A 24,896-nucleotide genomic window follows, 5' to 3' on the forward strand; every position below is an offset into this window, starting at 1 on the left:
CCAGCGGGCTAGAGATCTCGTCACCCCCTCCTCTGGACTCCCTGGGGCAGGCAGGGCCGGGCCGGGCCGGGCAAAACCGCGCCTCCCCGCCGCAGACCCGCCTCCGGCGGCAGTGCAGCTGCGGGCAGGTCGCACGGCCGCCGCAGGGCAACCTCAGGGAGGTACCCCGGCCCGGCAGTCCCCGGCCCCGGCCCCGGCCCCGGCCCCGGCCCCGGCCCCGGCCCCGGCCCCGGCCCCGCCTGGCCCGCCGCAGTGGCACATCCTTGCCTGTTCCACTGGAGGAAGCCAGGTCTTCTCCGGCCTGCCCTGCTCATTAGCCCGTGAAGGGAGCACGGAAGAAGGCAGGCCCAATTAGCGCAGCCCCCGCCCATTCTCCCCGCCCCGGTCCCATTCATTCCCAGCCCCTTCCTCTGCGCTCCTTCCCCTCTCTCCGGTGCTGCCGGCCCGGTTGCCTCCCCGCCCCACGCCGAGATCCCGGCAGCGGGAAGGGCCCTTCACGCCGCAGCTATGGCTGCCGAGGGGAAGGACGAGCGTTCTCCCTTGCTCTCCGCGCCAGGCTCCGGCAATGTCACCCCGACCGCGCCGCCCTATTTGCCGGACAGCAGCCCTCGAGGTAAGGGGGCCGCTTCCCTCCCCGCTCGCCCGGCGCCACTGAGCCGCCGCCTGCGGGGCTGTGCCGGGCAAGGGGCAGCGGGGCGGGCAGGCCCGGAGGGGCTCAGGGTGGGGGGGCCGGGGCACTGCGGCCACAGGGGACGAGGCGGCTCCGCCCGGCTGCGGCGGCTCCTCCGTCCTTGTCGGCGGGTGAAGTTACCGCCGCGGCGGGACTGGGCCGGGAGCCGCGAGCGGGGGAGAGCCCTCGCCCTGTCCCGGCGGCAAGGGACGAGCTCGGCAACAACAGGTAACGCCGGTCAGGGCCGGGTAGGCCGAGCTCTACGCTCCGGAGGGAACTCCTCGGAGGGGAAAAAAAATTACAGTAATTGTTCGCAGTGGCAGAACGAGCCCGAACCAGTCTCTTTATTATAACTTGCCCGCATGTCGGAGCTTGCAAGGTAATTGTTGAGCTTCGGTTCCCCCATTAATTAGGAGCAGGATGAATCCTCAGCTACGAACAACTAAACTCGGTGGAGCGAGCTGCAGGGCGGCAGCAGCAGAGCTGTAACGCAGGAGCATCGGAGCAGACTAAAGTACGCAGATCCCTGTCTCATCATTAGCGACCACGGAAGTGCGCTAATCCAGAGGTGCCAGCTACCCAGCTCCTGGTTCGGCAGCCAGATAACGCAGGGGCTCTATGCAGGGCCATAGCTGAAGAACCATTAGGATGTCCTTGCAAACATATTTCAAGGCCGTGGCCGGTACTGGCTTTATTTTTGAGGGAGGTCAGATACTGTGGTTACAAATCTGGAATCGTGGCTTAATAATATAGTATTACATTTCTTGCACAGATTTAAAAAATCATCCTGTTAATCAATACTGAATTTTTAGTAAGCAGTTGAAAAAACATATTTAGAATCGGGAGGTTTACAAAATACATTAGTAGATTCCCTCCCTGCCCCCATTAAATGTTCTGGAGCAGAAAGTGAGGTGGGGAGAAAGCTGAAGGAATGAAGACTAAATAAGATTAGTGTAGCTCTGCTAGCAGTAGCCTTTAGAATGTAAGATCACAGCCCTGATTTCACTGGCTCCAGTGTGTTGGCCCTTTGAGGATTTTTATGTAATTGTATAGGTTCAAGACACATGTATGCAACTAGAATGCTTTCAGTGAGCATCTGTCTGTTTTGAATAATATTTAAATTCATGGAAAGCTAGCCCTCTTTGCCTTGACATGAAAATATGTCTCAGTTAGTGCTGTTGCTAATGTTGACTGTTTACTTAGTTTGAATTGCAGAAATGAATATTGGCCTGAAAAACAGCAGAGGTTGGTTTGAAATGTTTTTTGTTGTTGTTTTTTTTTTTCCAATCAAATTGTGTAGGACTGGCATCATCCCTTAAGTTTTGTAGTTAAAAGAAATCCAAAAATCCACCTTAGTTTAATTTCTGTTATTCAGTGTTTTCATTCATAGTAGTCCTTATCCTGTAACTGTTACTTTTGTGCACATTTCAACCTGTTTTTAAAAAGGTCTTTACAGACTTAAAAAATAATGAAGATGCATTAGATCAGGGACCCTTGTTTGAACCCAGGGTAAAACTCATGACCTGGAAACAAGCAGGACCCCAAATGCTCATTTCGGTTGGTAGCTGGGTCCTGCTGTGCCTTCAGGAGCACACCTGTAGCTCATCTGTGGTCCCATTGGGGGGGTGTGGCAACTGAGATAAGTGGCTTGTTCCCAAAAGTGAGGAGGAACCATAGAGCTTTCTTAAATGTCAGACATCTCTCCGCAAGTTGAGGACCTCTTGTTGGATCAGTCCACAAGTAAGCATACTGGGTAGCACTTCAAACCTGCTCTACAAAGCTTACAAGAAGATATCTACAGAATAAAATTTTGCAGAGCTGCGACATCTGTTCAGTGCCTCTAGTTTCCTTGCTCTGTCAGTAATCCTTAGTGAAAGGATCTATGCAAGCTAAACCACCTTTTAAGCTAACAGGCAGTCTTCATCCCTCTCCTTAGCACAAGTCCCACTTCCCATAGAGAGAAGAAGCATTCTTGTGGGGAGATGGGTTTTGCTTCCATACCCCTTTCTGCAGTGCTTCCTTGCTTAACATCTGGCTGATGTGGAGCTTCAGAGGAAAGAAGAAGCAGCTGATCACCATCCAGACTACCACCTGAAATACGTAAATAGATTTATCCCTGTAATTATCTACTGTGCCCAATATGTCACCATGAGCTTTAAATTAGAGAGGCCATGGTTTGCCTCTTCCCTTGTGCTGAGACCCAGCTGACCCTGTTCAGAGTAAGCTGGTAGGTGGTTGAATCCTGGTAATGGCTCAGGGTTTGTTTATAGTGATGGGTGCAAGCAAGAAAAATCTGTTCTATTTGGACACAGGGCACACTATTTAAGAAACATTTCACATACACTGTGGGTGGGACCATCAGCTCTGCTCCCTGTACTAAGGTGGTTATTCAGTGCTTTCCCCCACTTTAGGCTTTTTTTTTCAGGCTTTCTCAGTCCTTAATGACCTCTCTCTGACATAGATCATTAACTCTTGTTCTCTCACCCATGCCCTCCCAGGTCAGATAAAGTAATTTTATTTCATATTTTTAAACAAATGAAATAGCAAAACAACCCCCAAAACAAACTGATTTCTGTTTGACCCAGGTAAGCCGCAAGTGGTGCTTTGTGGTTTCTGCCCTTCAGATAGCAAGGGAGGAAAGTGCCTAAGCACCACAAGGAATTCCTAAGGTTGAATATGTGGTATTTTCGACTGTATCTCTGTCCTATGGGGGTGAAGAGGGAATTGTAGGCTAGTCAGATGTTCTGCATGCTAGGGCGCTCTGCTAATCTTGCCGATCTAATTACTGTTGGATTTTTATTTTTTTTTAAATGAAAAACTGATAGTAAATCTGTAAGCTGGTATGTCAGCAGCAAAGTATTCAATATCTCATTAAATGTATCCCCAAAACTCTGGTGTGTACACGAGACTTGCCAACCATATAGTCACATCCACCATGATGAACCTTTATGAACTGGTTTTAGCCTGAAATTCAAGCTGTCAAAACCAAACAAAAAAGCATACCAAATTATGTGAATGTTCTTTGAAACCTCTTTATTTAAGTAGTAATGATCAAACTCTTGAGATGATGCCTTTATTTTTCCTTTTCACTTCTGCCCCCTTCCCCACCCATATACTTTTCCTTAAATTTAATTTTGGTGGCTTTTGCTGGTTTGGTTGTTGGTTTTTTTGGGGGGTTGGGTTTTTTTTTTTTTTGAGCTCTTCCAAGTGCACTTTTTCTTTAAGCATGAAGGTTGCAGTGCCAAGATACCTCAGGCTTTCTGCTCCATAGCAAATGTTATTTCCTGCAGCACCACTCTGAAAAGCAGCCATTATTCGCTTGCTATCTGAAATTTGCTGAGCTAGCAGGACAGGAACAGCAAGGCTGCTTACCTGGAAGCCAAGCAGCTCCAGGATGAGGTTTGAGAACTGGCTGGCAGTGTCTGCAAGTGCTCATGTACCTCATTTAACCAACTTTCAAAATCCTAAGAGTTGATACTTACTAGCATGTTACAGAATATTATAAACGTCTAGAAAGGTATGGTCTCCAGTTCTTCAGCTATTGCACCATTGTGGAAAGGTGAAAGTCCGGGGCATGTGTGTTGTCATTTTACCTCCTAGTACACCTCAGAAGGTACTGTTTGCGTTTTCTTTGTACAGCTGTACTGTGTCCAGTTGCTAGAGCTGAGAAGTTGTGCTTTAAATCGAGAGGACAAAGCAACAAAGTTCTTTAACATTATTGTTTTGCAGAAAAGCAACTTCAAAGCTGGGACTGAACTGTAGGGATGCCTTGACAGAGAGTTTGATGTTTGGTCTACTGGACATGCTTTTTTGGTTTATGGCTGTTTTCTAGCCAGAAAGTGTGTCAGCTGCTTGCTGCAGGAGAGTTAGGCAGCTTGCTTACGGCCAAAACCCCCTTGCAGTAGCCTTGACTTTGCCATTCACAGCTAAAAAACTGTTGTTCTCATCATCCAAATCTCAAACCTGGTTTCTGCAGTGGTCTAATATGATTGATATTGTTTCCAGCTGCCAAAGCGTGTGTGGGCTGGGGTTTCGTCTTGCATGTGTGCTGTACTGAAATTAGGGTGTCACAGTACTGCAAAATATTTGTTACTCCTAATACATCATTCAGTCAAAAATTATTTTCTAAGGATGTAATTCCTGAGAAACAGAAAAAATCAGGACAATACTTTTAAGTCACCAGATATTTATTAAGGATATTGGTTTCTTCAACTGCTGTACCAAAGCTGAAGGTGTGAAGTTTGCTTGCTCAAGTAACAGAGCATCAGTTTGTGCAATGACTTAAGAACTGCATTGCTGCATATAAGTTAATTTTGTTTCTCATCTGAAAGAATTCAAGTATGTGTTTCTCAGACCATGAAGGTGGCCACCTTCCTTCCACTGCCTCTGTGAGTTAAGATCAAGTACAGGTTTGGATTGTTTGTAGCAAATAACAGCACTGAACAGCAATGCTGCTTCAGAGGTTTGTGATTATTTTTTTCTTATATCCCTCCATCTTATGACATTCACTTGAAAACAGAGTGAAGGAGTGATGAGTGCTTTCTTATAGGCTTAAATTTCATACTTGATCCTGTCACCTTTGAGAGCAGTCTGTCATTTCTTCCCTTGCTACCTTACAGCAGATACTGCTCTGTTCAGTGTGTTTGTAAACTGAAAGTAGGCTGATCTCTCACTGCTTTTCTCAGGATTTTACTGGCTGCTTAGGTATAATTATGGAATAATTTATTGAAGTCCAAGGCTGCAGAGTATTTCAAACTACTAGTATTAAAAAAAAAAGTTAACTATGAAATACTAAGTCCATTCCTTATTTGCTTACCTGAACAGCCCTGAACTTCTTGATGTTCAATAACATCAAGACAAAAGCCAGTACTATTACATGCCAAACAATTGTGGTGATTAGCTTGTGAGAGGTTGCTGTGTTGAATTGTTTTCATTCCATGGATTCTTGAACTGAGAGGGATCTTGAGCACTGCCTCCTGTTTGCAGTGGTCTCAGGACTGGTAAAGCTGAAATCTGCCCTTCCACAGGGGCCTGGAGACGCTGTTGTCTCTCTTGTGTTAGCCTTTCCTAAGTGATTAAAGACCTCCTTCTGCGTCTGTGCTTTGGCTCTTGGACAACAAAAATATCTGAACCCTTCAAAGCAGAAGCTCTGAAAGTCCAGTTAATTTTTATTTATTTTTTTCCCCCCATCAAGATGGCATAAACATGGTGTTGTTGCACTCAAAAAAGAAGCACTTCATGCCATTTCAAATCCAAGACCTGTTTCCTTAACAGGACTTTTCTGTATTCCTCACCTAAAGCATTGTGTCCAGTTCTGGCCTCCCCAGTCCAAGAGACATGAAGCTCCTGGAGGAAGTTCAGCTAAAGAGAATGACTAAGGGTTTGGAGCCTGTCTCCTGTGAGGAAAGGCTGAGATAGCTGCTCCTGTTCATCCTGAAGGAGAGAAGGCTCTGCAGGATCTGATCAGTGTGTTTTGAGTATCAGAAGGGAGGGTGTCAAGAGGACAGTAGCAGACTCTTACTGGTGGTGCCAGGCAGTCGGACAAGAGGCAAGGGGCATAAACTAAACCATAGGAAGTTCCACCTGAACATGAAGAAATGCTTCTTCACTGTGGGGGCGACTGAGCATTGGGACAGGTTGCCCAGAGAGGTGGTGGAGTCTCTTTCCATGGGGGATACTCAAGAGCCACCTGGGCACAATCCTCAGCAATGTGCTCTTGCTGATCCTGCTTGAGCAGGGAGGTTGGACCAGATGACCTCTGGTGGTCCCCTTCAGCCTCAACTATTCTGTGATTCTGTATTTTTACCTGTAGTATTTGTTACTATGTGATAAACACTTGCCTATGTTTCAGTCTCTCCAGATGTTTCTAAATGCTGGTTGTGGCTCTTTTACCTACCTGTGCCTTGTTTTATCTTCTGTATTTTTTTCCATCTGAAGCCAGTCTCTGGTTGCTGCTAATCTGTGGTGGATTTGAGGTTTGTTCAGGGGTTTTCACCCCCTTTTAAAGACTGTAAAAAGCTGGTTTGAAAACAAAGCTGCATAGATGAGCCTTTTGACCGATGTTTTTTCTGGGGTGACTTAGAGTGTGTTGCTAGTATGCTTTATGTACAACTACAGTTGATGTTGGGGTACACAGAAGTTGTGGGGGAGAGGAAAGCGAACTCAGGTTTGTCTTACGTTTATACAAATCATAAACTTAAATTATTTTTTTTATATATATATTTTTCATATTTTGAAGCTGAGACTGTTAGATAGTATGTTTGCTGATGTTGTTTTAGGATCCTCTGTTTTTCCAACTGAGATTTCCTGATCTCTTGCAGCAGAGCTTCCTCCTCCATATACTGCCATTGCAAGTCCAGGTGCCAGCGGTGTTCCTGTAATAAACTGCCGTGTGTGCCAGTCGATAATCAATTTGGATGGCAAACTACACCAACACGTTGTTAAGTGCACAGTTTGCAATGAAGCTACGGTAAAATGGATTTTTAGCATTTTCTTTTTGTGAAGGAAAATGGGGGGAAATTGAAGTAAGTTGCTGGTAGAATTCATGTCCTCACCTACAAAGAAAGTTCCTGCTATACCCTGCAGAGGACCTGTCAGCACAGCTGACTGTGGTGTAGCTAGTGTGCAGATTTCAGAACTGCTGGCCCGAGGATGGTCAAAAGCAGTTAGGATAAATCTTCATGCTTCTGAGCTGACTATGCAGGATGTTTCCTTCTGACGAGGACAAAAAGAAAACGTTGTTTAAGCAATTGCTCTCCTGTAAAGAAGGGTGAAGCTGGTTTTGGTGGGATGAAAAGAACAACTGAATTAATTTAACAGTGGAAGAAATAAAGTAACTAAACCATACCTCTCTCTGACTGTATGCTTTCCTCCTGCAATACTATTCAGTCAGTTCGTTAGCTTGCTAATGAACCACAATGCAACCGTCTTGAGGTGCATAAATTCTAGGTTCTTCCCTAGTGATCACAGACCTTTTTGCTCTTCTGTCTTCTTCCCCTTTTTTTGTATTTCAAGTCATCAGTATTTTTCCTTCTGCTTCTATTTATTAATTTATTCCTTCTTGCCAGTTTTAGTTTTGGGGTCTGATATTGCAGCATTCCACAGCAAGGGGCGGCATTTGCATGAAAAACACTGGATGGGATTTATATTATGAAAAGAGCTTCAAAATATGTCCTGAAAATGGGAAGCCTTAAAACTGTAGAACTTTGTTCTTTCTTCTTTTGTTTCTTCCTTTTTTTTTCTCTTTTTATCTAAGAGAAAGTAGAGAACCTGGCATTAATACGCACTTTGCCTGCCAATATATAATGTTTCAAACCAAAGATCTTGCAGCTTTTGGTTTGCTGTATGAAAGGGACCTGGAAACTTGACTCCCACATTGGAGAAAGATAATTTCAGTACAATTTAAATTAAAATTAACAGTTCTGTGATGTCTACATAGTCTGTTGGAGACTGAGAACCAGACTGATGCTTTCACTGTTGAGTAAAGCCATTGAACTGGCAAGGAGGCTGGTTTGATGTTTTGACTGATTTTTGGTTTTTTTTTTTCAATATACTGCTACTTAAGCTCACATTTTAAAAAATGACTAACATGAAGTTTTAGCAATGACTTGAATTAGTCATTGCTAAAAATACAAATGTTTTTTCCATTAGTTTGCAGAATCTCTTGTTTTTTCTAGTGAGGAAACTTGCACTTCTTTCTCTGGAAAGAGAGAAAGCTTCTAATTTTGACTTGACTCAGATTTTCTCTGTAAGAGGAACTGTATTTCTCTGTTAGCCGGAACTTGTAACTGAAGTTGTTCTGCTTTGTCATACTGTTAAGAGGAAAAAAATGTGAATTGCTATGACTTCTGATGTGTGTTCTTTTGTGGTTTTTTTTCTTTGTTTGCTTAGCCAATCAAAAACCCTCCTTCAGGGAAGAAGTATGTTAGATGTCAATGTAACTGTCTCCTTATCTGTAAGGATACGTCTCGGAAAATAGGCTGTCCAAGACCAAACTGGTAAGAATGAAAAATTGTAAGTGCTTTGAAAGAGTTTTCTGTAAAGCTGGTTTGTGTTGAATATTTAAAACTGAGAGGTTCAAACCTGTACCCCTGTACACTGGACATTTACAGAGCATTATTGAGTTACTGCAGACACAGGTTGTGCTAGTGTCAGTTTTGAATTATTATTATTTTTTTAAGATTAAAGAGGAAAAATTGTCTTTTTTTCTTATTTAGTGATAGTCCCAGATGTGTGTTTTCCAATTTAGCTACTTCATAAGGAAAAAAAAATCTTATAAAGAACAGGGAAGAAAATACTTGTTTCTGGGACATGGCTTTCGTAATTTCTTGCAAACTTAATTAAGCACACCGGTTGCTACCTCTGCCTAGCTTGGACTGGGGACTTCAGAATGAAATGGGAGAGAGCAATACATTGGCTTCAGCCTAGTTCTTCCTTCTTTACTATGCTGAGTTTTCAAGTCTTTTCTAATCTCTTGACTTCAATTTACACATTCTTTATAAAGAAACAAGCTTCATTGCCATAGTGAACATTCTTACCCTTGGGCTTTGGGTGTTACAGATACCACTGAGGTAGGAGGTTTTTTTATTGTAAGTGGTGCAGCTCTGTCAGGAGAAATTGAGATGAAGGCTAGGTCTGCAGGTATATGTTCTACTGCACCAAGAGCCCTGATTGCCAATCTGTTGGCTATTCTGATTTTGAAACATAGTTTAATATTTGGGATGGATTTAGTTATTTATTTATAACTAATGCAGTGTTGAGGAAAACTTAAAAATTACAAACATTTTCTAAGTGTGAAAAAATGTTCATGGGATGCTTCAGTTGTAATATATCGTGATTGGTAACCAAGCAGAATCAGAAACTCCTTAATGTTGTTAAAATAATCCCAAAAGCATGTATCTCAGCAGTTTTTCTATGATGGTAAATGTATTTACCTTACTAGCAGATGAGCAAACTTTGGGGTACTTTTAAAAGAGAGTTGGGGATGTGTCCTAAATGGAAGGCTTCAGATTGAAGGGAGGCCTCCCAGAATACAATCTTGGTTGTATATGGAGAGAGATGCAGTGCAAGGTAAATAACGTTTTAATTTTTCCCTTCACTTTTTTCATGCTAGGAAGCCTGATGCTTGTTCTGCTTTGAGTTGGTTAATTTGGGTACTGTCATTTTGGGCAAACGAGTTGTATAATTAAACTGGAAACTTGACCATAAAAACAAATACTTACAAACTGCTTTTTAAAGTAAATTGATTGCATTTAGTCAGCCTGGGGTGGTTTTCTTTTTTAATTCATTCAAGTTGAATGGAATTTTTACTGTACAAATATGGATGTGCTGCTTATATTGACCTGGTTATAGTAGTGTGGGAAGGAGTATCTGACTTGGGAAGGAGAATGAGGTTATAGAAGAGTCCTTACCCTTTCTGCATGTTTCACGTGGGTATGTATGTTCCAGGTCATGGGCTTGCCTCAGCCAGGGTATTAAGACAGCGTTTTCTGAGGAGTGTTTCTGCCATATGATGGCAAGTCTTTGATCGCTACAGGGTTCTGGCTTGTGTGGCTTATCTTGCAGTGAAAAAGAATGTTTTGAAAACTGAAAAGGAAAACACTTTGGAGAGAGACCAAAACTGGATGCATTGTCTGTTTCCAAAAGCAGATAATAGTTTAAAAGCGTAAAATATTTGGTAGTGACTGAGCTAATTGCTTAAGCGCATCGTCCTTCTCTTTTGCTGCCTTAATTACATGTACATCTAATGTTCTTAACGCAGTAGACGCATCATTACTCTTGGTCCAGTAATGCTGATCCCAGAAGAGCAGCCAGCTCAGCCTGCCTTGCCAGTTCAACCAGATGGAACTAGAGTGGTGTGTGGGCACTGTGGAAATACGTTCCTTGTAAGTAAAGCACCACGTTTGCCTTTAACCTCACCGTGCTATCCCGCAAGCTATTTGTTGTAAGCACATTTAAGAGCATATTGCCTCACAGTATTGCATCATTGAGGAACTAAAAGCTTCTTCTGTGCTCACGTTGCTATGGATGTTTGGTGTGTATGTGGTTATTTTTACATGCCTTTCTGTGCATGTGTAGGTAAAGCGTAAAGTCGGTCTTACTGGTTAGTGATGTGAGACTGGACGGTGCTGGCAAAAAATGTTATAATTCCAGGTTCTGTTCTGCTTGCAATGATGGTTATGTTCTGCAGCGGCTAAGAGAACTGTTGTGCTGTTGCTGTATGGGCCCCTGAAAGCTGTTTGTTACCGCATTTGCCATTAGCTTATCTGTAGTTGTTACAGAACTGGAGTTTTTGGTTTCTCTGTGAGGCTGACAGTTGATCCTGTTTTTGAAGTGGATGGGTGCAAGAATACTCACTTGCTGTTGAACTGTTTGTAGCCTTTTACATGGATAAGCGGCTTCCATGCTTGAATATTGATTGCAATGCACGAGTTAGCTTTAGCTTCAGCACCTAGCAGTGCTTAAATATTTGTCAGGTTTGAGAGTTACGGGAAATGGCTGAGTTAAGGGGTACAGCTGAAGGCCCTGAACAGCCACCGGAGTGGTGTTACATTCCTAAAACAAAGGATTGTTTCAGGCCAGAGAACACTCAAGTGCATTTTGTGAAAGGAGAAAAGCTTAGGGGATGGCACTCCATGCTGGTTTGTATCAGCAGTGAGAGAAGGGTTCTCTTGTGACGTGCTCTATAATGGAATAGACTTGTGCCTTCAGGTTTATGGATCAGTGAGGTACGCTGTAATGGCTTAACTACTGTAGTAGATGATGAATGCGGAGACCAAGAGATGGCTCTTACACTTTTTTTTTTTTTAAAAAAAGGGAAACTAGGGAATTGATTATGAACTTACAAGTAATGTGCTACCTGCAAAACCAGTAGATGCTTGAGAAATATTCTGTCTGCATTTAACCCTTCTAAATGCAAGTCTGTATAGGGCCTTAACTATTAAGAACGTTGTATGCAATATAGAGTAATGTTACTAACAGAAAACTACTTGGATCTACAGAAGAAAAAGTTGTCTCAAGTACGTATTTTAAAACAGGATTCTTTTATTAAAGGTTGCCTTTTCTTCTTTTTTTAAATATAGTAGTATGCAAGTAAAAAAGGAAGTAGTAAAGTGCTGAGTACCTGCATGAACACTATACCTTGATACAGAGTCATAATCTAATTTTGTAATGCAGTTATGCTTTTTAGCACAGCTTTAAAACTGCACAGGTTAAAGTAGTACTGTAGAACAGTTATGGCATTAAGTTTTAATGTCAGCTCAATGCACAAGACCTTCTACTATGTGATTTTAAGGTGTTTTTTTTCTTAATTATTAGGGAAAGTCAGTGCTATGAAGTAAAATTCCCATTGCTAAATTACTGGCTGAACTTTGCAGGCTTTCATAAGTATGGGAGTTTTATTTGTCTTTATCTTCTATTTGCTTTCTGTAAGTGCAGCCCAAATTAATTCTGTAGCTTACACTATGGACTTCTTTAGGTGAACATAAGGGGAGAAAGCACCAAACCCAGAAAGGCTGATTTTGCTCCTAACTACTAGATTATGCCTTAAAAGGCTAGGTTTTCTTACTTGAAATTTGTGCACATGACTTCAGATCTGATGGTTGCTTCATAGTCCTATCTACCAGTAATACCAATTTACCACTTCACAGAACATTGAAAAGTAACCATTAAATTCATTAGAAATTTGAAGCTTGAATTCTTTTATGGTAGTTATCAAGAGACAAACCCTTTTTTCTCACTTTACACAGCGTTTCCACCACTCTTCTACTGATTCTGTGATTCTGTGATTCTGTGAGATTCTGCGAATAAAACTTAAGAAAAATCAGGAAATTGCTTGGCTTTGAGTGAGCAGAGAAGCAGAAAACAGAAGTGCTTTAGCTAGCCTGGAAATTCAGCTTCTGCAGGGGTATTTCTGCCCTTAGCTATATCCACATTTTAAAGCAAATACATAATGCTGAATGTTCTCAGCAACTCAATAAGGTTATCTGTTTTACTTTACTTGGCCGTTAAAAAAATAAATAAAACAAGCAAAGCTAGAATTGCTGGAGTGTAAAAGTCAAGTTGTTAGTTGCTTGTTCAGTGTTAAGTGTATCAACTTGTTCATCACCTTTCCAAGACTCTTTTGTTTATTTGTGTGTAAGTATGGGCTGGGCTTTCCCTGCCTCTGTGTGTGGGGGTTGTTTTTGACAAATTGTTAAAAGCATGCTTCATGCTATGGAGTGCCTTAAAACTACCTCTGTCTTAGCTGGGAAAATGACTTAGTACTGAGGCAATACTGAACTATCACTAGTTATTCTCATTTTGCTCATCAGATTATTTTTTCTTCAGTAATCTGATGGGATGCCCTTTCTGGCAATTGGAGTTCAGGCAAGTGGAAAAAGTGGTGGAATACAAAAGGAGGGCAGGAGGAGGGTTTAACTGTCTTGCTAAATTGCAATCGGATCAGGTTTAGGGTTTTTTGAGAGCTTCTGGACTTGGTCTGTGGCTGAGATACTGTTTCTGTCAGCAGTAAAGCATTCACTGCAACCCCTCTCCCAGGGGTCTCTGGCTCTGAAGATTTGTGGCTGTCAGAGGCTGAGTTGGCTTTGGAGATGTCCCTGTGTTGTCCTCCCCTCCACCATCTGTCTGCTACCATCTTGATTTTGGGTAGACCCTTGAGAACAGGAGACCAGGAACAAGCTATGGAAGCCAGATGCTGTAGGCTAACCACTGCACTTTGTCTGTTGTGCTCTGTCAGTTTAATTTTTCTAAATCTCATCAAATATGAAAATTATTTCTTCTGAAATAATCAAATAGAAGACCTTTTCTCCTCCCCACCCCCTTATTTTTTCCTCTGTCTTCTACTGAAGGTACTGAGAAGTATTTTAGGCTCAGATGGAAAAAAATTGACGTATTTTTCTAGTAATTTCCTTGATAGATGTCTGGTTTTGTCCACAGCTGAAACACTGAAGAGCTCTCTGAAATCTTAATCTGTGTTTTAGTACATGTAACTAGAGGTTTGGACTATTGTTTATTGTATTGTTTCAGTTGGAAAAATAGTGTTTATTCTCAGCAGGGAGTTAAGTTTCATGAAACTGTAACCTCAGATTTTCTTAACAAGATTAGGTACTTTAAAACACTCTGGAATACATGTTAAAAAATAGCAGGTTTAAGCATGATTTAAACTACGTGTTAAACCCACCAAAACTCCACAAATTACAACATATATGAAAATAACATTTTCCCACTGTGCTAGTGCGATCTAAATTCTTGTAGCTTGAATGTCTTGTCATATTTTTGCTCTTTTTCTGCAAATATTTCCAATTTGTTCAGAAGGCTTCATAACAGTCCTTCTGTTACCTCCAGGTAACTCTCAATGAAAGCAGATTGATGCCTCTTTATTTTTTCCCATCAATATTTGAAGTCCAAATGCATTTGAGTTTGTATCTGTTAGTAATTATGGCTAGTAATCAGAAATCTTAGAATAAATAAAACCCTAGAAAGATTATTAATGAGTAACCTTGGAAATGGAGTTGCTTACACTGGGATAAAACTAGTGTACAGCAGTGAAGTTAAATTACAAATATGTAAAATTCAAGTCCTGGATTTACACTCCATTCTATTTCTGGAATTGCAGTTTAAAAAGCATAAAGAGCAGCTCCGAAGAGGCCCGTCTTCATCTCTGGTACTGACAGTTGCACCTTATCCCACTTTTGCTGTGTAGAGCTAAGGGAAATTGAGCAGCTTTTGACATGGATGCAGGAAAACAGCTAACTTGCTCATCTGGCAGGAGCATGGAAGTAGAATTAATGCTCCTAAAATGCACTGCTCAGGTAGGAAGTATTACAGAAGCTTTTGCTTCATTAAGGGATAAAATAGAGCTGTGCTAAGTCAGTTTGCTCAAGTCTTTGTAAACAAATAAAGAACAACTATGTAACTGGTATTGTTATTGGATACCTCAGGACCAGGAAAAAAAAACAACCTAGTATCTTTTTAGTGGAGGATTATCCCCATTAGAAGTAAATAAAACTGAGGGAGACTCTTCAAGAGGCAGGAAAGTGCACCCTAAATACTATAGATCAGAACCTCTCTTGCATCAAAACCTGCTTGTACTGGCAAGGCGTTACAAGCCACATCCTCTTTCTTTGCCCATCAAATCATAACTCTTCTCAGTGTTTAAATGGTGCTGTGCTCTAGGTAGGTCCTGTTTTCTGTACAAGGATGGGGTCTGATCTTTGTTCATAGCACTTATAACAAGGCTGTTCACTTCAGCAGATCAGCTCCTGATTTCTCACAGAGATAAGGATCTGAATGAATGCACTGGTGGTCTGTGCTGTGGCTTCTTCCCCAGCTGGTAATTTGCAGTGTGACTTTTGCATAAATTAAGTAGTGAGGGGAGAATTATATTTCACCAGGAAACTGTGCAAACTGTCCACTTGAGAAAGGCAGCAGAAGAGAGCTGCAAGTACAATATAAATGCTTGCAGAGCAGAGAACAATAATCCTCCCCCCTTGTTCAAACATGTTTAAAATGCTTGTGTAATACCTCTATTACCACAATTAAATTTAACAGAAAACTGTTGTTTTTAAGTGAGTGTATGACTGTGTATCCTGGGGTTGAGGTAGTTCTAGGCATTACTTTCACTAAAGCTGTTTCCAGGGTTTTTGACTGTGCGAGGGAGGACTGTATCATGTACATATATCACCTTTTTAAAATGTCAACAGTAGCCAGTGTGGTCTCTATTGGTATAAAACCTGTAAAGACATGTACTTTCTCAAATACTCTTTAATCTTTCTGTGCACTGTTTTCACAAATGATGAAAGGGTTGGGGAAAGATGGGAAAAGGGATCTATCTGTAACTGTGCCAAAGAAAACGCATTTATTTGGATTCAGGGTATGTGCACAGTCCTGGAAATAAGAGGAAAAAAAATTGTATTAATATCATCATGTTGCTCATACTGTGCCTGTGCATGAAACCACATTACGTCAAGTGAATCTTGTAATACTAAGGCAAGTCATGGGAAATGTTCAGATGGAAATCCCAGTCAATTCCAGTCCTATGTTGCCACTGACAGAAGGGCACTGCATTTATGGAAGAAAGCAAGAAACAAATAAAGCCTGAGAAGCAGAATGTTTTCATAGTGATGTTTAGTATGAAGTACAACAAACACTTTCTCAGGCCAGTTTTTCAACCTTTTTATTTCTTTTCTCTTTACAGTGGATGGAGCTGAGGTTTAACACACTCGCAAAATGCCCACACTGCAAAAAAATGTAAGTTCTCGCAAAGCAAGGTTACATAAATTAACTGCTAAATGAGTTGCCAGAGTTTCTTCCATAAAGTCTTTGGAGTAAAATGTCGGCCCTGCTGATTATTTTGCTGTGCTTATCTGAATTTCAGGACTAAGGAGCATGTTATGTGCACATGAATTCTCCACTCTTTATGCACAAGTCAGTAACACTGCCAAATCCAACGTGCGTTTATTAAAATGCTCTGATTGAATTGCTAGAGGCATAAATAAGCTGTTGACAATAGACAGGAATGGGTTCTTAAAATTAACAACCTGCATCCTTGAAATTTTACCACTTCATACAGTTAATCAGATGTTGTGTTTAAATGCGGAACTTGAATTGCCTTATTGTAAAAGGAGGAAATGAAATAATTTTGTCTTAATTTGAAAGAGGTTTTACCGATTTCATAAAGTTGACAACTAACTTGTATTAAGTATCTCAATGCATTAGCTTGTTTAATATTTATGAATTACTGTGGAATAACTTGTCTACCCACCTGCTATTTCTTCAGTAAGGAAGAGAAAAATTAGAATACAAGAGCTGTGAGTGGTTTATGGTTTGGTTTTTGTTTGGTTTGTTTTTTGAGTGTTTGGGCTTCCTTATCTAAGGTCACTTAGAGTTGTTAAAAGCTACGCTACTAGCATCTCTAAATTTGTATGGAATCTTAACCACAGGGTGCAGGTCCGTTGGGAAGCAGGACGCTTAGGGTATTGGGATATTAGGGATGCTGCAGGTATTGGGATAGCATGGTCTTCTAACAGTGGTTGAAGGTATTCGATAGAGATTCAGCCTGCAAGTATATTTAACTTGAGGAGTGTAACCCATTGGGTGTGGAGTAGTTGGTATGTTGTAGTTTGCTTGGGTCAAAAAGCTCATGGTCTTAATGAGATGTTGCTTTGCAGGGGTGTTCTTACTGGCTGTAATTCCATTCAGTCCTTTCAGTCCTGGGGGGATGGGTTGGTGTTTTGTGGTTTGTTTTGTTAGTTTTTAAACTAATTGCAGCTTTGTTTTATGTTTTACCATGTCACACTTGATAGTTGACCTCAGCGTTTTTCTTGACTCTGGCTAGGTACAAAATCATTTGCTGTTTAGTCTTTTTAAAACTAAAAAAATAAATCAACAAATCCCAAACAAACAGAAACCCAACCTAAACAACAGAAAAAAAAAAAAACAACGTTCTTCAAGGAACAGTCTAAAAGTCATACTATGTGATCTTTTGGTCTGTCTTCTGTTGATTTGTTGCTTGTATTTTGAAATCCAGCTGGAGTTTAAGGATTCCGTAGTATTTTTGTCTGAAAGGTGCAAAGCAGCTATCTGTATGTTATAAAACCAGAGCATCTCTGCAGTGCAATTCGTGCAAATTACAGTTTGCCTGGCACTGAATCGCAGAATACAAAACAAACTTTAACAAATAGACATTTCTGTCCCTCAGTTGAGGATGCAAACTACGGAATACTGTAACTTATCTTTGAATGAGTTGCTTGATATCTTCCTACAACTGAGATGTGATGGTCAAGAGTTCTGCATTTCTAGCAGCATAAACATTTCTAATGCTTGGATTTAAGGCACAGTATAGGTGAAGCAGAGCTTTGAGTTGTGATGATGGGATAAATAACTGTAGCGACGTGCTGCTTTTGATCAGCCCTTTGACAGAGGTCGTCATACCTGTAGCCAAGTAGTCAGAAGGGAATGTGGGGTTCTTTATTTCAGTTTATTAATGCAAAACTTCTTTCATTAGTAGCTGACTAGTCAGATACAAAACTACTCTTTCCTTCTGTTGACTCAGATTATGATTGCCACTGAAAAAAGAATAGTGTAGACTAAGGGAAAAGGCACCAGAGGATAATACCTGGGAGTGGAAGAGAAACTGTTTCTTTTTATTCTTTTCGTCATCTTTTGTGTATCAAAATACAAAATACCAGACGTTTATCAGCCTGTTTCCCAACAGAGTGAAAGGTTTAAGGAAAGCTTCTGGTATTTCTCTCATGTAATGATGGAGAAGCAGCAGGAACTGTTTTTTGTCTGCTGCTCTCTTTCCAAAGGTGTATATTAAATCACCTAGGTACTTCAGGATCATTAATTCAGTTCGTAGCAAGACAATTGAATATTACAAGGTCTTGCTTCAGAATGTCAAATCTCCCTATTTTTCCTTTAGAACCTATTTATTTTTCTCTTTAAGGTCGGACAATGTGATTAACTCTAATGAATTTATAACACTTTTGCCCCACAAAGTCTGCAAGACCTTTAGGAAAGAAAGGGATGTTGAAACCCCATCACTACTGTGGAAGCTAGTTTCAGCAGTGCTCTTCACCTTCAAAATACTGTCATTTTGATCTTCCTCTTAAAAACCCTTCTAAGGGCATGTCTGAAATCCTGGCAATAATTTCTATTACTTGAAGCACAAGTGACCCTGCATTCTTTCCTGTGCTACTCCTTTAATAGCCTTTGTCCCTTATGGTGGTTTTCCCCTCTTCTAATTACTACCTGATGCTAAATTGGCTTTGCTGTCTTTTATATCTGCTGCTGCTGCCCGAAGGTCTGGCAGGTGCCTTTGCTTCCTTAGCAGCAGCTTGGAAAGAACGAACCGCTGGCTTCTGGGTAGCTTTTTAGGAAGTTCACCCTCAGTAGTCCCACAATACAAACAGCTGCTTCTGCAATTTGAACATGTTCTTTTGATCACAGTTTTACTATTTCCAAATGTGCCTGTCAAAGTTGTTGCATTTGGTAGGGTTTGGGGTAGAGTTTTAGCTTTCTTGATTCCAAGTTAGTTTGGGTGGTTTATGTGTAATTTGAGGTGCAGAGGGAAACCTCACTATTTAGTGGCTAATATAGCTGTCAGGAGATGAAAAACAAATTACAGTTTATTTGGATTACTAAATATTCCCAGGTCTGTTATGTGACTACAGAAACATAGACTGTATATGTATTTCATCTGTGCCTTCTGTGAGAACAGAAAGGCAGTTAAATTTAAGATACTCTTAAGGTTTCCATTTCTTTTGTTTTCCTGTTTTTGAGGTGATGGTTTCTCCCCTGGCCTTTTTTCCTGTATAGGAGGGGACAGAGAAACATGGGTGGAAAATACACATGCTATTAAAAATGCATGCACAGTTCAAAACAGGGTCGTAAGTCAGACAGCTCTGAAAGTGAAGGTCTCCTTCCCAAAATGAACTTTGTATCCGTGTGAAATACACAGTGCAGAGAACATCATGCTTAATTTAGGTGTATTGAACCTGACATTTCTACCAGCTTATCTTAAGGTATCCAGCCCTGTAATAGAATTAGCTGTCTGAGTACACAGCCAGGAAATCTGCAAAGGAGGGAACCTGAGGTCAGTTTGGCAAGCTCCATGCTCATCAGTTCAGCTTTTGGAGAAGTCTCTTCCCTGTCCCCTTTTATAAAACTTCTGTGTTTGGGTGTTTTTTTCTCGTGTAACTTGGAATCAGACAACATACCCCTCTTCTAGACTGGTTGTGGAGATATTTAGGGTGGCTTTTGGTAGGTGGGGTGAAGGGAAGGGTCTGTGTGTGAGAGGGTGGTAAGATACCATTATTTCCCCAATTGGGAATTCTCCCACCTTAACCCCCAGTCCCATCCCGAATGTGCATGCCGAGGCTTTCAGTAAGAAGTAATTTCCCATGAGAAGTTAATGAGCAGAACAGTTTTGGAATTTTTCCTTTTCTGAAAACATGTAGTAGATGCCTTGTGAGTGGTCCCTATATTCTACCCTTCCCTTGCAAGCTCAGTATGTAAAGCTTGAGGACTGTGGGTTTGTGCTTTTTTTTTCTCTTGGAGTGTTTTAGAAATTCCTTGTCAAGAAATAATATTGGAGTAAAGCTGCTTAAACCAATCTATTTGAAGCCTTTCTGAGATGAATGCTTCAAAAATTCTAGTCACATGCGAAGCATATGAGGCCTTACTATTGCTGATTAACTGGAGCCAGAAATTTGGTCAGTCATATGACAGATGTACTACTTCAATAGCTCAGCAGTGTTTTCTTTGCTATACATACATCTTGAATATGTTGAACTATCATGAGATGAAAATTATTTTCCCTTGCATGTTTGAACACAGAGTATAAGCATCCCAGTATTTCCAAAAGCATGTTGATGTCTTGGAATGGAATGAAGTACTTAACTAATGACAGCATGCTTCAGGATGCTTCCAAAACTACCTCCAAGATAGATGGTACATGTCGTATGAAAGCACCTCTGCCTCTCTGGGCCTTTCAGTGGACCTACACATTAACTGTATTTCAGTGGAATTAAATTGTGTTCCTGTTCTCATTGGCAGAGCTGTATGTGATTGCAGATGAGTTACTTAAGATGTATTTGCTAAACAATGCTGAGCTTCTGGAATAATTTTTCTAAACTGTAATAAAGAATGAAATGTCTTTCTTGCATTTTGTAATCTGTTTGACTGAAACACTGTAATTGTTAGCTTAATGCAGCTAGAGACAGCTAGCAGATAGAGACAAAGCTGTCTGTGTTGGAGTTCCATGTCTAGATGATGAGTGACAGAACTTCCAGGGGATTTATTTACCTTGGTTGCCAACAGTGATTTTTGCTGCTCAGGTAGCTTCTGGTAGAATCCTAAAAGAAAACTGAAAAGTAAAAAGAACTTGTCATGGTTTTGAAGTTACTAAAAAGTGTCTAGAGGATTTCAGTCTTTGGAAATGTTGAATGTGAAAAATTTTCTACGTTTGTGACTAAATGTTTGGGATCTTTTTCTCTTCAAGAAATAAGGTAGAATTTCAGCCAGTCAACAGTATTGAGTGAAATACTCCATCAAATAAAGTGCAGGTTGTTACATGACATTTACTGTGAGTTACTTGTATCCTGTGACTGTATTAAAGCCATGTATTAAAAGTCTAAAGGGTGTCTTGCAACCTACATAGAAGCTGCAAAGCAAACTTGGGTTTACAGTTCAAAAGGCTCCACCATACTTAACCTGGGTGCAGTGTAGATATAGGAGGTAGGTGCACTCAAACTGTAGGTGTGGCACCTCTCTTTGTTGTAAGCAGCTACATTCTTAGATACTAGATAATCTTCACCAATAGGTCACCTTTAAAACAAGCATATGGACTCTGCTACTTGGTAAAACTGTAAACTTTGCCTACAACTTTATAAACTTAAGCTGGTGTATGTGTATTTTCATTCTGTTCCCCTTCCCCCATTTCGACTGAACAGTTATTCATGTAAGGGGGTTCTGTCTATGGTTTGTTTTTTGCTTTTAAAATGCTATTTATTTTCTAACAGTTCTTCTGTTGGAAGTGCACTGCCACGAAGGCGCTGCTGTGCATATATTACAATTGGAATGATATGCATCTTCATTGGAGTTGGATTAACTGTGAGTGGTGTACTATGATAGACTTGCAACTGTGTGCCAGGGGTGTGTGGGTACAAGGGAGCACCTTGGTTGGCAAGCTCTTCTCTTCCCAGCATTTGAGTAAAACCTCCTAAGTTTGTGTGGGTTTTGTTATCTCTATTAAAACCATGGACTTAATCATCTGAGTTGGCCAGCAAAATGAAGTGTTCCTAAAGAAAAAATACTCTGGCACTTTGAGAGTCTCTTCTTTCTGATGTTGAATTTAACTTTTCATTTATTTTTTTTTTTTTTAATGAAAAATGGTTTTACTTCACTATAGAAATACTGGAACATCTTGCTCTTCATAGGACTCTCAAAACTTCCAGGTTTCCAGAAATACATATTGCTGGGAATATAGTTCCAGTGGAGGGGAATGGGATTCCAAAAGTTGAACATGTATATGCCTTTATAATTTGTACATGCTGTAAGGAGTAAAACCAGATAAGCTATTTACGAATGGGAAGGCTTACATTGTTGTTACTCTATTAGCCAGAAAACTGTCTGGCTTGTGTGGCACTGAAGTACTTGTTACTTGAGCCAGCTTTCTACCCAGAAGTCCCAGGAAAATACAGATGAGGAGATACCTGCAGTTCAGTTCATATTGGTGACTCTCATTATACCTCTAACTTGTGTTATAACTCAGATAATTTTCTATGTGACCTTCAGTGACTTATAGGGAAACTGGAAAATCCTTCATAAAAACAGTGACAGCCAGAAATATAACCAGTGAGAGATCCTTTCTTAACAGAGTTGAAAAATGTGAACACATTTCTCCATGAGGTTTGCCCAGAGGCTTGTATAGCCTACATCCTTGGCTTGTTTTGTTGGTTTTTTTTTTTGGGGGGGGGACCCAGCTGGGTTAAAACCCTGAGGAATGTGTTGTGTGACCTTAGACTTGGCCCTGCTCTGATCTGCAAGCTGGCACTAGAGACCTCCTGATGTCCCTTCCAAGTTCAATTATCCTATGATCATGTAAAGTTAAGCCAATAAAATATCTGTTCATCATCACCATCGTTAAAAAGGTGCTACAGTGCTTCTCGGTATAATTTGCTCTTTCCTGAAGAGCAGATAGTGCTGCTGTTTGACGCCTGTTTTCTCTTTCTAGGTTGGTACACAAGATTTTGCCAGGCGGTATCACGCAACGTATGTTTCTTGGGCTATTGCTTATCTCTTAGGTTTAATCTGCCTCATCCGAGCCTGCTACTGGGGAGCCATTAAAGTCAGTTATCCAGAACATAGTTTTGCGTAGAGAAATTTAGATTATAGCAGATGAACATCTAGTAACTCTGGATATTACATCATGGACACTTTTAAACCTTCCCTGTAAGGATTCCATTCTGTTCAAAGTAGTTTTAAGACTGGGGGTCTCTAAGAACAAATGTTCATTGCACTACATAATATGCAAATAGTTTGTTTTGCTGCTAGATTCCCTAGCTCTGAATACTAAAGCTGTGTTTACATGTTCATAACTCTGTCTTCATAGGTGTTGAATTTTATTTCAACAGACAGTATTAAGTTTTACATTTCCTTTGTTATGTTAAAATCCGTCTGCCATTTTTCTAGATGATCAGTAAGAATTCAAAAGCAAGAGTGTTTATAAGTGTTTCTACAGTAGCTTCACATTTGTACTTAACATTTTAACTAAAATTATATCAAAGTGGCTTGCTTTAAAACCTAAGCAATAAGCATTTTGCTTGAACTGCTTACTGTATCTTTTGCCTGAGATGATAGTGACCTTATTCAGGAAATGAAAGTTGTGAGTGTACTTTAAAAGACTGACACTGTTGCTAGAGAGACATTTGTAAACACTGTATGCTTTGAGATTTTTCAGGTAGAAAGATGCTGTTTTGGTAGTCCGATTAAATTTCCATTTATCCAGGATGGGATTGCAGTTAGAATAAATGCTGTCTTCTCAAGGATCCGTGGATGTAGGTGTTTGGGTTTGGTTTGGTGTTTTTTTTTTTTTTGTTTGTTTTTTATTAACTGGCAAATCCTAAAAGCCAAGCTCGGATAATGGAACTTAACTCTGGTTGTATGTACAAGTTCTTTAACAGGGTCTAAGGGAAGCATTTCGTATGACTTTCATAATACTTCAATGTCACATAGGTGACAATAAGATGGTGATGGGTTGCCTCTTACTTTCCTCTGATCATGTCGGAACTTCCCTGTTTGGGAGACTGAAGCACTGGTCACTGCAAAGGGAGACATTGTAAATTCACATTAACTGCCATAATAAGGAAATGAGCAAATTATAACGTGGACCATTCCATCGAAGTACATCTAGTCAATTTAGCACTGACTTGCGAAGAGAATACGGAAACAGAATCTTTTCTAATGATGTATTCACAAGGATTGAGGGACCAGTTCTTGCACAGCCCATCTTGTAGTTTAAACAAGTTCTTGCTAAATTTGGAAGGAATGTCCTGGGTGATTTAGATGACTGTAGTGATTTAGATAATGGGGTCAGATGGGTGAATTAATGTGGATGTTTCAGGGATACATGTAATTTAAATTATCTATGTTCCTGCTAAGACAAAATGATATTCAGATAAGGATTTTGGAGCACAATAAATGTAAATGATCAAACTGTAAATGATTTGTCTTTGTATGATGCTAAATGTATAAAAGCAGTAGCTCAGGATTACAATGTACCTTTTACAAATAAACTAATAAAGAAATAAAGATTATTATTCAAACTTAAAATATTTTGTTTGTTATATGTAAAGGAAAATACACAAATGGAAGAATTTCCTGGTCTGAGCAGCGAAGGCATTGTGCAGCAGAGGTAAGTTCTGCATTTTTGCCAGATGGCAGCCTCAGGAATACAAGACAGCAAGAACAAACTACCCATGTTTTGGGAAGAATGAGGAAGTAAATAAGGGATAAGACTACTGTTTGTGATTGTTTTCTTCAGTCAGTGGCTTATTGAGGGGAATATGGTAACATACTCTATTCTTTTCCTGATTCTGTTTACATCCTTTTGCTGTAGGGCTTTGCTGTGGTCATTTGCATCTTAAACCTTTGAATGCTCTTTCCAGGTGTCTTGTATTTCAAAACGCTGCCTGCCCTCCACATACTGAAATAAAGTAGGCTGCAGCTGTACAAAAAGTCATCTACTGCTTTTGAAACAAGGGCAGGGGGAGCTTAGGCATAATATTATATTAAAGAATCAAAGGAATTTGTACTTCCTCTCCCTGCCCCCCCCCAGTGTTAAGCTGTACTTGATTTCCTATCTTATGTTTTCTCCTTAAATTTTTTGAGCAGAAGGGAAGATACCTGGGCAAAGTATTTTTGTTTGGATAATAGGACGATACTTGCTACTACTTCCTTTTGCAAAGTGAAATGTAGTTATTTCTATAAAGTTACATTTATTGTGTCACTGCGTTTCAAACATTTTGGGGGACATAAGAACCATTTTAACAATGTAAGAAAATTAATGGCACAATCTGAAAGGATCTCTATAAACTCAATTGGATCTGGCTACTTGTGAAACAGGCTTGTTTGCAGAGTCATGATCTCTGTTGAACTACATCTCAGTCTGTTAAACTTATCTAAGCTAAGTTAAAAACAATAAAATAATCCTGTGCATACTGAC

General features: G+C 40.4%; 1 protein-coding gene across 2 annotated transcripts; it reads left to right on the forward strand.

The window, feature by feature from the left end:
- The first annotated feature begins 292 nt into the window (after positions 1-292).
- PIP4P2 (phosphatidylinositol-4,5-bisphosphate 4-phosphatase 2) lies at positions 293-24,004 on the forward strand. 2 transcript variants are annotated; one of them, XM_062604636.1, is made up of 7 exons: positions 293-613; positions 6,994-7,139; positions 8,561-8,667; positions 10,431-10,554; positions 15,867-15,919; positions 21,193-21,283; positions 22,407-24,004. In XM_062604636.1, exons 1-7 carry the CDS (start codon positions 508-510, stop codon positions 22,548-22,550), a joined length of 771 nt encoding a protein of 256 aa, XP_062460620.1. In that variant the 5' UTR covers positions 293-507; the 3' UTR covers positions 22,551-24,004. The 2 variants fall into 2 exon arrangements, with proteins under 2 accessions (XP_062460620.1, XP_062460619.1); XM_062604635.1 differs by having other exon boundaries at positions 298-613; positions 6,991-7,139.
- The last annotated feature ends 892 nt before the right edge of the window (positions 24,005-24,896 follow it).

Source organism: Pezoporus occidentalis, unplaced genomic scaffold (genome assembly GCF_034315485.1).
Source record: "Pezoporus occidentalis ecotype Australia unplaced genomic scaffold, CSIRO_AGI_Poc_V1 ctg87, whole genome shotgun sequence".
Taxonomy (NCBI): Eukaryota; Metazoa; Chordata; class Aves; order Psittaciformes; family Psittacidae; genus Pezoporus; species Pezoporus occidentalis.